Source organism: Hesperophylax consimilis, chromosome 7, assembly GCF_061612785.1.
Source record: "Hesperophylax consimilis isolate HC1 chromosome 7, BYU_Hcon_1.0, whole genome shotgun sequence".
NCBI lineage: Eukaryota > Metazoa > Arthropoda > Insecta > Trichoptera > Limnephilidae > Hesperophylax > Hesperophylax consimilis.
This window is the reverse complement of record NC_142842.1, coordinates 22,142,593-22,155,687: the sequence shown is the minus strand read 5'-3', so window position 1 is coordinate 22,155,687 and position 13,095 is coordinate 22,142,593. Positions and strand designations below refer to the sequence as shown.

The following is a 13,095-nucleotide window of genomic DNA, read 5'->3' as shown; positions in this document are numbered from 1 at the left end:
GTAAGTCACAAGAGCGGATTCCATATCGCTCACAGAGAAATGTTGCCTTGGAGCATCAATACGACAAAGCAATACACCAATGTTGACCATTGTATTGAAATTTCTCCCAAACATGAGCGGCGCTCATCAATGCCTCTGAACTCTTCGGTGAGGCGCAAATTCATAAGGAGACAACACATTTATTTGTCGCGCCGAGATGGCATCACTTTAGTTCATAGTTCGCTTACGGATAGTTTAAGAAGGTTGGTATAGGCTTCTTTTGCCACTATTCTGTATCTGGCGTAGGGGATTAACTGACAATATTTTTATTTCGGATCACCCATTTACAATTTGATACCTTCAGCCATTGAACCAACGCTCGTTTGTACTGCACACAAAGAGTTGAAAAGTTTCTACAAACAAATCAGCTCTACTAGATGAAAAAACTCTATCACTGTAAGCTTAAATTAAATATTGAATTGCTGCACTAAATATATCAATAAGGAGTTTATGTAAAAATTTTGAATCCGTCTCATAAGAGTATAATATAGCGACGTTGAAGTAGAATTGTTACATTTCTGGTGTTTATCTTTGCATTAATGTTGATGGGCAGACTGAAATAACGACCCTTTGAATAAAAATGAGTGGGAAGTTTACCTCATCTCAAATGTTAGAAGTGAAATTGAACATATTTATACAGAAATCAGCCAGCCACATAAAACTCAAATTGAGATGAGATGAGATAAGTGAATTTTGTCTAAAGATTGGAAAAACCAAATCTACACAAAAAGTAGAATGTTTGTTACTTCAACAAATTATCAATCAACTGTATGACCGTATTATGAGAAATATGCATTCTGCAGGAAACAACCAGAGCTACCAAAAGACTAAATAAATGCAACTACAAGCGCCATGGACGTTTTCCGCTAATTAGGTTAATGCCATTGCTCAACTGTTAGGTATATTGCTAAAATCGACCAGTTGGCTCTTGCTATTTTCTACTAAATATATTTTGAGAACTAGCCACGTTAAAAGTGTTTTGAGTGCCGTGGGAGATTTCATGCACAATTTTAAATGTTGTTTTTTGCGATCAATAAATATTTATTATTTTTATTATAATTACTAGAATTTAAATATTAACAAAAATGTCAATCTGTAAATACAATGGTTCTCTCTTCTGATTATCATTTGGGAAGGCGATTCTGAAAACGGCCTGGCTGTTTTTAGTGGAACGTAGAATTGACTTGACTACGTCAGATGAGATCAATATCTAATATGTTTTTGCCAAACTTTGCTGCTTTTTGCATAACTATTTTGAATTGCAACTCCAGGTGCTCAACTACCAACTAATAAGAACATTGCACGATCCGGATAACAGATCGAGGCTTAGTGTTGACTTTATTAAACAAACTCAGCACTAATAAAGCATAGAAATGAAAAATGATAGGTATTTGTCAAATTAGATCTAAATATATCAGTTACATTTCTCCTCATTACTAGATAATATCATAATTTTTGTCGCAATGAAGTTCACATCTTTCCGGAAGAAAAAAGTTTTATGAATGCAAAATTAATATTTATTCCGTGATAAAAGAAAATAAAATCAAGACTCGATTATTGAATTGCCAATACATAATTCTCGACCAGATAATTCATTGTTACATAATAATGGTATTTCATTACTTTCATTTTTTCGACCAAAAAAATGCCAAAACTTTATGTTATGCTTAGGTTTTTTGAACAAACAGGGTAGAGTCAATTTGTTCCCTTTTAGGAACAGTTAATATGATCACATAGAAGTCGTTGTGTATCGCTTACCGTCATAGTTAGACATATGAAATTAACGGTGTTAGAAAGAAAAAATACCAAACTCTACATTCAAACATGGAAGTTAACCACAAAATAATTAAATGTACACCTCTATGAAACCAAAAAATTCCGACCGCACTTTGAGAAAAAAAAATTTACAGTAATATTTATAGTAAATTTGTGTAATAGAATATGTATTTTTTTATCAGTAATTTTAGTTCAGTGTTTACACAAAAAAACGTAAGATGAGCCATTTTTAAAACTTTAATGTTTGAATTCAAAATTTTAATATTAAAAAAAAATATATTACTATTTTTATAAATTAAATATTGAAGGCGTATCAGAAATATCCCAATTATTTTATTGAGAAGGGAAAATACACACAAATTCTCCAACTTTCCGAGAACATCTTTGAGAAATGTAACGGTCAATATGAGGTCTGAAGGGTTAACGACTTCAACTAACATATCCACTATTTATAGGTTCTTGGTGAGACGATCTTGCTATACAGCGCATTACTAAGGCTGCGCAAAGTTTAACAGTATTTGCCCACTACGAAGAATTCCCAAAAATGTAATTTTGATTCCACTAAAATTCTCTATCGTTTTCAGCTGCTCGCCGAGATGATCCTGTTGTGCTGTGCCTCTGGCATTGGGCTGTACTACCGGGCCTTGACAGAGGCCGCTCACAGGAAGACTTTCGCGGGAACCCGAACCTGCATCGAGTCCAGGGTCAAGCTGGAGTGCGAGCGGGAGCAACAAGAACAACTACTGCTCAGCGTGATCCCTGCCTACATTGCTGCAGAGGTTAGTGACATATATATTTACCTTTATCCGATAAACTGTTACTGGTTGGAGTCTCGATTTAAAAAAAAGACACTAGTTTTTTCTCGCAGTTTCACTCGCATAACCATGCGACAAATATATTTTTCCGGCATTAAAGGAGCCTATTTCACTTCTTAGTCCTCTAAATATTCCTACGCAAAAAAGCACATCCATCGGTAGCTCCGTTGTGATGTAAAACAAAGAACAACACACATTTCGCTTTTGTAATATTAGTTAGGATAAATATTTATATTAAATTTGTACTTGCAAAACTTAAGTAATGATTGATAATAAATAAATGGGGGTACAACATGTAAGTTGAAGTTGCTGTCATGTTTGTTTGTTCGATATTATTTCTTGCTGGACACATAGCCTGTTCTAAGGAATTTAATATGTGATGGATATCAACATGTAAAGTTACCCGTGAAAAGTCACGGGATATCATAATAGCAAGATTTATGAAGCTAATAGCAGACATTTGTGAAAATATATTTCACTGAAACATAAAAACTACGACATTTGTATAAAATGTTTCCTATTTCTAATAGAGAATTATTTTTGGTAACTATTTTATCGTTTTCTGAAAACTTTCAGTTCAAATCCCAAGTTCTAGAGTACATTGAACCCGAGTGACATATAATATGTAGAGAGACACCATAGAAATTATTATATTTAATATTCAAAAGGAATGAATGGCGAGCGATATGCTCAAACAGGCCAAGCCATTAGAATATAGTGCGCTCGTAGCGTGGTCTGTCACAGGCTTTAACCGATTAAAACAAACTCAAATTATTTTAGTTTTCAGAGATACTTCATACATTTGACATCACATTATTAATATTTATTCCTGTTCATTTGTTTGTATTGTATTATGTGGTTTAGCACACCTTTTCCAATCATTCAAGGGTTAATGATTGGAAAAAGGTACAGTGCAATTTTCGGCTGCACGTGAAGTGCACTTCACGACTTGATGGTCTGTGACATTTTTTAAAATTCGTTTGACTCGTCTGTATCAGTGTAGGTGATTATTATTAGGAATGAGATTTAATTTTTAAATTTAAAATTATTTTTTTATGTATCGATTTTCTACAACTAAAAAAAAACTAACTAACCATCACGCCGTTTCCCCGCAAGGGTAGGCAGAGAGTACGGACCGCCAAACAACTCGGTCTTGGCACACACTCCTTACCTCATTCACATTCATACATCGTCTCATACATACTCTTCTATTATTCTGAGTCTTGACAGGGCCCGACTCAAGTATCTGATTCACTTGGTCGTGCCATGTCTTCCTCGGGCGTCCCCGACTTCTGCTACCATTCACATTTGCATCGTATATTTTCCTTACACTCCTTTCTTCGCTCATTCGCTCTACATGCCCAAAACATCTCAGCGTCCCTTTCTTGATCTTACTTATTACGCTTACATCTGCCTTGCACTCTTTGCGGATCTCCACATTTCTCACACGATCGTACATGGTTTTACCACACATACGCTTCAGGGATCTCATTTCTACAGCATTCAATCTACTTTCCATGCCTCACTTCCTTACATCCGGGTAGATAGTAAAATAAAATAAATAAAATAACTATCTACAACAAGATAGTTTTTATCTGTTTACACGATGTATCATTGCATTATGACAATTGTAGAATTTACCATAGAGGAAAATAAAACTTTTCACGATGACAGCATTTGTAGAAAATTCAATTAACTGTAAAGACAAACAAATAGCAAAAGTTATAAAATTGTAAAAGTGCAGAAGAAATCATCCAGTTCCTATTCTGATGATCGACAAATATGTAAAATCATCGTTTTAAGAAACAGAATTCTTTCAAAAAGCTCTTCTTTTACACAAACAAAGTACTAAAATCCATTAAACTCAAAAATAAATAAAAATGTTTCCTACATGCCGTTACGCTCTTTTAAAATTTCTGAGAATTTTTCATTAATTTCGCTATTTTCTTGACATTTTTAATAACGATTTACGATATCATATTTTGTCTTCCCACCAACTGAAACGAAATTTTTATGTTATCTGGAAAAAGTTTCGTAAAATAGAGCGTTAGTAAATTTTTTTCAGAAAGAAATATTAATCTTTTTATCGGCTAACGATAATTAAATTCTTGACGTTTTTTTTCATTTTGATTTTTTATTAGTTTTATGTAATAGTCAGTTTCAAGCTACAGCTACTGAATCTCGCTGTCTGGCTTATCTCTGAAAAACCTGGTTTAAATCTCTCCTAGTCACATTCTGTCGTTGTCTGGCTTATCTCTCAAATCCTGGTTTACATCTCTCCTCGTCACATTCTCTCGTTGTCTGGCTTATCTTTGAAAACCTGGTTTACATCTCTCCTAGTCACATACTCTCGTTGTCTGGCTTATCTCTCAAAACTTGGTTTACATCTTTCCTCGTCACATTCTCTCCTTGTCTGTCTTATCTCTCAAAAACAGTTTATCAAAGTTTTAATGTTTCGACTCTCACAGTTAATTTGTTGAATATTAATTCCACGAGCATTACGGTTCCCGGTATAGACATTTGAGATTGTCAGCCATGTGCAATGTGCAATAACTGGTATCGTAATAATTGAATGCACGGACGCGATAAGTTGGATAATAGGCATTTTGGCATGAGTTACGCGACTGTTCTGTGTCATCGGAGTCATATTTCATGGCGTAGGTTAATCATTTTGTAATGATTTGTGCTCATCGTCGATGTCATTGTTATTGCTGAACTAATTTAAGTGAATTTTTTACTTTAGTGAGGTGTGAAAAAGAGAATAAATTAAAAGTTTATTGAAATTTCACTGTTAAATTTCACTCGTAAATTTTCAAAGCTTTGTGATTTAGCTGCAATTGCTTTGATTCCTTCTCCATTGACTTCGTAAATATTTACGCATTGCTTTTGGGTTGGATATAAACAAAATTTGCAGTTACGGGCTGACTGCATTTTGCGAATGCCTTGAATAAATCAGCGTCGTATTTCATTGTTTACAAACGTCCAAAGCCAGTAGAACTTAAGGCGATGCACTACGTCGTGTAATATTTTAAATTGAGCCGCTATCAATAACAATCCTTACGTAGATGGTGATAAGGTATAAATTCCCGCTTAACACCATCCGCCTGTTTTGATTTATGCAAGAAAAAAACATCGCCAAAAAGTTCCTTTATTTTATTTTGTGGATGTTCTGGCATGAATATTTTTTTTTTCGATCATTTTATAAAAAACTTAATTTGCCACATTAAACAATAAAATAATAACTGAAAATGGGTTTGTAGGTAAATAGGAGATTTTGAACTTTGAACAGTTTTCATAGGCCTTATACATTATTTTTTTCTGGGCTCATAAAAAGACTTATATAAAAAAAATACTTGATTATTTCAAAGGCCAAGATGTATTCTACTCGCAGTATTTAATTAGGCATCTGAAACATTTCCAGGCGACCAAATTTTCAAACCAAAAACACATGATTTTGAATTACTACGTATGGCATCTCCTTAATAGACATCTTAATTTTTGGAATGTTTTGAAGTGAAGGAAATAAGAAAAATGAAGATTGGGAAATAGCTGATTTGGCTGCGATCTCGATCGTTTATAATTTTTTTAAACTATTTATTTAATTATGCTTAAAAAAATTGTCTTCGATCGACATAATTTTTTTTAAATTGCATACCGCACAAGAGTCCCAACAGCTCCCAACCGTCTGGAGCCAGTGAGTCTATGGCATCCCCTATTGGGGGTATTTTGTGAGGCCAAAGGTAGTGAGGAGGGGAAATAGATGGGGAAGAGGAAGGTGGGGGAGTATCTGGCTATTCAGATCTCGTCACCAAATACGGCTAAAGACATTCAAGCAACATTTCAATTCTGAATGATGGTCTTACACCATGGCGACACCGAGAATATCTTCCACCCTAGAACATTCCGCAAGTATACTATGTATACTTAAGTATACTAAGTATACTTGTATTATATTTATACATTTAAAAAATATATATTTATAGTATAGAATAGTTTTTTTAAATGAATAAATTGTGAAAAAACACAAATTCATAAAATAACATTTTCTTGCCTGGGTTTGAACACGCGACCATCAGTTTGCTAGTCAAGAGCCTTGCTCGACCACCGAGACCATCATCGATGAATTAAAATCAAATTTTGTTAAGTTTGATCACACCTGGTACCGAACCCATGATATCTAGGTTTGGGGTCGAGGTGCTTAACGCTTTGACATGGGGTCGATATGAACTTAAGTACAGTTAAATAATCAATTAGTCTTTTTTCAAATTGAGCTTTCCAACACAAATAATGAGAAAATATTGTGCACTGTTAACTACGAATTGTTCATGCAGTCATAGTTAGATGCTCTCTAATTTACAACACCTAGATATGCTAAAATAATATATCTCTTCTTGAACAAGAATTATGCCAGTTTAGTTTATGTTTATCTGAGTTAAATAATACATAGTTCTAGTGGTTGAATTATACACTCAGGAAGCTGGGGGTTCAGCTGAGAGATTAATGATATGCACCGGAGATCTCTGGATCATCTCACCAGGGTGATAAATACAGACACATGAGATAATTACTGATAATTAAACGTTACAACAGAATACGTCAATAATAAATCAGGCAGAACGTAATTTTGAGAGCAATGGTACGAATACGAGGAGATGGATAGCACATAAATTTCATGAGTGGAAATATTTTGACAAAATGTTGACTAAATCGTATGATTTAATGGTCAAATCATTAAATTATTTTGAAATCAAATTATAAACATAGATTTAAGACGATTTCCTCGTATTTTCGTATATTGAAAGCGGTACGGAATGTTTCTGTGAATTTTTAAAATAAGAATTTTTGGTCCATAAACATACATACATAAGCATATATACCGTATGCAATATTATATTGCATAAATCAGTGAAATTTCCACAGAATACACTTGATTGTTAAAACAGTAATGAAGAACTTGAAAACTAAGAGTAACTCACTAATACCCCAAAAACAAATAACAAAAAAAAAACTTGAAAACTGTCATTAAGGATACTCTCAGAATCGCCCTTATTTGAGACCACCACACAGAATCGAAAACTAGCTTGTAATCGATTTAGATATGTAAGTGACCAGATCTGAACAACGAGGTAGGTACTTTCCATTTCCTTCAGCCTCATAATATTTTCAAACTGTATGAATGGCATAATTCCGCACTGGCTGTGTCTGCTCACACATTTGAATATTTTTTAATAAATAAATAAACCAGTGTCTACCAATCTAAAGATATGAAGTAGTTTGATTACAAAGAGAAAAACCACACCTACGAAATGTCAATCTGAGATTGGCTCTGCATCATAATTCCTGTTTAATGACACGTGCCATAATTGTCTTGAAGCAACAGTGTCCCGATTGAAATTCCATCAGCGCGCTCGCACCACCGCCCCTGACATCCAACCCTTCCCCCCTCCAGCACATTGTGTCCGGTTCAGTGAACCGGCAAAAACAACACACCCGCAATCCAATAAAAATCCCACAAAGACAGTTTCTAACGGGAAGGTTAGAAACGTCCGTAATATCAGAACTGAGAACTCAGAACACATTCTATATAAAAGAGACATTTTGACACGTCTATTTTGAAAGTCAGTCTACTGGAATTGCGGAGGAATTTAATAATCTATATAAAGAAGAAATATTTTTTAAATCTCATTTTTCTGAACGATGGTGTTTTTTTTCCTTTGAAAACCATCACACGTCGCCACTGGGAACAGCCTATTGGATCACGGGATCCGCACTCCATCTGGTTCCAGCAGCACCTTACAGATAAGACAGAGCACGTATCACGTGATCCGTTGCGACGTGATGGTCAGTGGCGCGACGTTTTATTTTTAATCTACAAAATATTATCGATCAGCAAAATGTCATCTACATTCAACTCCAAATATGCTCAGGAATCTGATATGCTGGTTAAAATCCTTCGGTTACATGCTGATTCACCTGTATATAGTGGATATGGAACATATTGTTGAGGAAATTCCGCATTCGATGACTTTGAAACCCATGCGACTTCTGACCTGAGACCTTCGGAGATCTGCAAAGTTAAGTTTTCTCTTGAAACTTGCTGACTTGGTTTCTCAGTAGATATCTCAGACGATAGTCTCTTTCCATAAACCCACCGGACGAGGACGTAAAAAAAATGAAGGTTAATTCGAGACAAATTTGAATAAATCAAAATTTAATATTTAAAAGTTTGTATTTTGTGACGCACATTAATTGTTAATGCTTTTTCCTACCATAATCAGTATTGATTTTTCTCTATATGTGTGTGGACGCTCATGATTCTTGTCTGCCACAAACTAAATAAACTGTATTATGGTGTGATTTGAGATTTTCACGGCCAAAAGTATTATAGTGATTTGTTTTAATCTAAGATTACACATCTGCCCGGATGATGGACGCTGCAATGCTGTCCGAAACGTTGGCTAAAGAAGAAGTTAGCGCAACACGGCAAAATACCCCAAAAATAAATCACTATAACACTTAATTATATTTATAGTTTTTGACAGCGATAGTTTTTGCTAAAACAATTTTGCATTATGAATGTTACACTAGATGACATTGTTTCCCCAATTTTGTAATTTATAATGTCTACATTTGTCCTAATAATGGATACTGAAAGACTGTCTAGACTGTAAGCAATCAACTAACACAATCAACACAAACGGAAAAAATAATAACTTTACATATATTCATTAAAACAATCCATTTAACTTCACTGAAAGGTTCTATTAATGTGGAATGCTGTCATCAGTACAGTGTTATGACTACGTAACATGAAAGCAAACAATATATACATTATCTGTGAATCTATCATTGAGTATGGTATTATACCATGGGGAGGTGGCACTTCATGCACTAGACCCAATCATAAAAGCACAGAAAACCATAATCAAATTAATCACTAGGCTACCTCCAATTACAGACTCGAACTTAATCTTTAATATTATGAATGTATTTGACGTTTGATAGATATACGAAAAAATAATCCTCACGCTCACCTATTTACAAACATTCATAAAGTTTAAATACTCTCTGTACTCGAAACAATAACAAAGATTTACTCCAAATTCCTGTAATACAACTTTCGGTTAAAGAAATTTTAGTTACATTGCAACAAGATTGTACAATACTCTTCCAGAGAGCATAAAAATGTGATACTCAAACAAAATTTAAAAAGAACATTATAATTTGGATAAAAGGTAGTAATATTGCCTTTACCGGTGCCCTCACCCAAATTCGAAACTATTGATCCAACAAAAATATTAAGTTTTGCATGAAAAAGCTGTACAGCCGTTCCTGTTACTGGAGGTATTTATTTAAAGTGAGATAAGCCAATTTCGCCAAGAGAAGCAAGTCATTTGTGGCTAGGCGTCTGTATTAATAAATACTCAATTCATTCCCTACAGGCTTTTGTTGCTCCTTCGGTAAGCAACACATGGTGGCCATTATACATCTCGTCTATTTTCCCGTCTAAACCGAGCTCTAGTTCCCACGGGAGCAGTTAAGCGCGGGAAAACGTCAGCTTTAAAATAAGAACTTTTCTACAACGTGATGTGAATTTTTACGTGAAAGCCGGATAAATGCAGGTTAATTTACTGAAGTTTACATTCCAGCTTTATACCTTTTCAATTACCCACCGAAGGATGTGTAATTATAAAATTGCTTTTGCTTGAATTTTTTTAATAAAATTTTCGACGTTACGTCGATAAATCCCACAGCTTAAAAAATGTCGCAATAATATCGAATTTTTACAGTTTAGTTATAATATGTTTATTTATATAATCATCGTACTAAAAACGTGTACTTTTAATATTTTTATTCATACTTATTGATTTTCATTCAGAAACGGTACCAACTGGCTATGACGTCATTTTGACATAGAAACCGCCACTGGCTGGTAAGACGGCAGTCACCAACATTGCCCGGTGTGACGTCACCGCAGCCGAATCCACGAATAAAAACGAACATGTCATTTTGGCGGAAAATCGAAAACGGCACTTTTTTTTTGAGAACAGTGAAACTATCATATTCTAATTATTGTGATTCTGAAAGGTGGGCCAGAAAAACTCCTAGGAGAAAAGCCCCAACGTGATTATATATCTACACAAATATGCGATATTTACAGTGTAAATCGGACACTTAACGACATCTGGTGATTTCCCGGAAAGAACTCCCTAAATCCATATTCAGATATCGGTTTGAGTCCCAGATACAACAACACTCATAGTCGCACAAACAATACTCAAAGTTCGCCCTGATGAAAGACCACCAGTCAAAATAGAAATGTTGGTTAAAATGGCTCGTTTGATGACCAAATCTGAATAACCATGAACTTCCTCATCTTCTTAAGATCTCTCGAGCTTTGCAACACACCCAATTTTGGGATGCCATAGTCCCAGTGGCTCCGATTTAATAGAGGGTAATTGGCATTCGCATAAAAAATAACCATGTTGGCACTTGATCGCGCTCAAAACTACCTTTCTAATTCTAGTTCATGAAAAGCTTAAGTGATTAATGGTCTATTAAGTGGTTGTGCTAGGCCATTCAAACACTCCGCACTTTTCACGTTTCTCGGAATGAAGATGGATACCTCAAGGTCTCTTGAAGTCGGATATTTCCAGCCGGAATGCTGGACTGCTTTCTTGTTAAAAACCAATAATAATAAGAATATAACAAACACTGTAGTAAACCCTATTCACAATGTTGCTTAATTATAATATCTGGAAATTAACGAGGAGTATCTATCTACGTTTGTTGAATATTTAACCCTTTCAATACCAGAGTTCTCCCTCAGGAACATGAATAAAAAATTAATAAACTCTCTACAATTCACATGTTCGTCCTCACCTGGAGTACTGTTCACCGGTTTGGAACCCGCTCTATATTGTTTATGTTAACAGGTTAGAAAGAGTTCAGGAACGATTTCTCAAATTCCTCAATTTTAAATCATCATACACAACTCTTACGACGAAATCGAGAAACATTTTCGAATCACGAAACTACTCAACAGGAAGATTGTCGCTGATCAGATGCTCTTGTATAAAATTATTAACTCTAAAGTTGACTGCCCGGAGTTGCTGAGCAAAATAAATTTCCATGCGCCAATTCGACACAGCAGACAAAATACCCTTTTCTACATTGATAGATGCAATACCAATTCCAATCAAAATGAATTTAAGCAAAGGACATGTAACTACTATAATAATAAATTAGCAAATATAGACACTCATGCTGACATATTCACTGCTAGTTACTATCACTACAAAATTTCATTGTATCACATTCTAACTCATATTCACGACTGTTTAATTGATTGTACCTAATATTTTAATATTACTTGCGTGGCAACTTTTCCTTATCCCTCTCCTCCCCTTTCCCGTTCCAACCTAAGTATATTTAAGTATAGTTATAATCACTTTTATTTATTGCTGTTTATGGTAGGCATATTAAAGGTTTATCGTTTGTTGAATTTACATTCGTATTATTATTTTTCTTGTTTGCTGCTTTATTCTGTTTTTGTTTTCTATTTTTATTAAATATTCTAGTTAACAGGTTATTTTTATGTTCCTGAATATCTATCTGTGAACATTAATAATTGGTCTGTTTTTTTGTTATCCTCTTATGTATATTGTATTACTAAGACTGTTTATGTGCCTCAAATAAATAAATAAATATTCCTTGATTTTGTGAAAAAAATAGCCCAGCATTTTGTGTGGTTATGCTTGGTTTTATGCTTGTAAAGGATATTAATTTATCGTGTCTATTTTTCGTGCTAAGTTGCAATCTTTATTTCAGCGACAAATACACTGTAAATGATTGATCTCGTTTGGATGTTTTGCTTGGACTGGGATCCATAATGATTTTTTAAATTTTTTTAGGTAAGGTTAGTTTATAAAACTAAAATAATTATGTGTTTTCTTGTTGTTTTGTATTCCAATCCGAATGTGCCAAAAGTAGCGTTAGGTTGGGTTGGGTTAGATTAGTTTAGTTTAGAAAACTAAAATAATTTTGTTTTTTCTTTTTTTTTGTATTCCCATCGGAATGTGCCAGAAGTAGCGTTAGGTTGGGTTAGGTTAGGTTAGTTTAGAATACTAAAATAATTAGTTTTTTTCTTGTTGTTTTGTAAAATAGAGTTAGAAATAAAACATATCATCCGGAGCACTAGTTGTATACCTAATTCGTTATTCTATTGATTCCTAAATGAATTATTTTTATTTTTTGATCTATTTTTTATAAGATTTTTAAATCTCAAACTGAATCGGTTGATTTCGGCTTTCGAACAGTGCCTCTAAGATCTCTTAGCTGTTCCGGTAAGAGCTAAAAATAGAGACACTAAGCACGATTGAGTAGATTTCTCAATAAAAGTAATTTGTAAATAATTGTGGTAAATAAAATAATATTTTCCTTTGAAATTATATTACGAAAGCTT

General features: G+C 34.1%; 1 protein-coding gene across 1 annotated transcript in view; it reads left to right on the top strand.

Moving 5' to 3' along the window:
• Nucleotides 1-13,095, top strand: part of Ac76E (adenylate cyclase type 2 Ac76E) — a 400,108-nt gene that overhangs the window by 183,126 nt on the left and 203,887 nt on the right. The window contains exon 5 of the mRNA XM_089633305.1: nt 2,400-2,594. Within this exon, the coding sequence (XP_089489431.1) occupies nt 2,400-2,594 (195 nt within the window). The remainder of the gene's footprint in view (nt 1-2,399; nt 2,595-13,095) is intronic.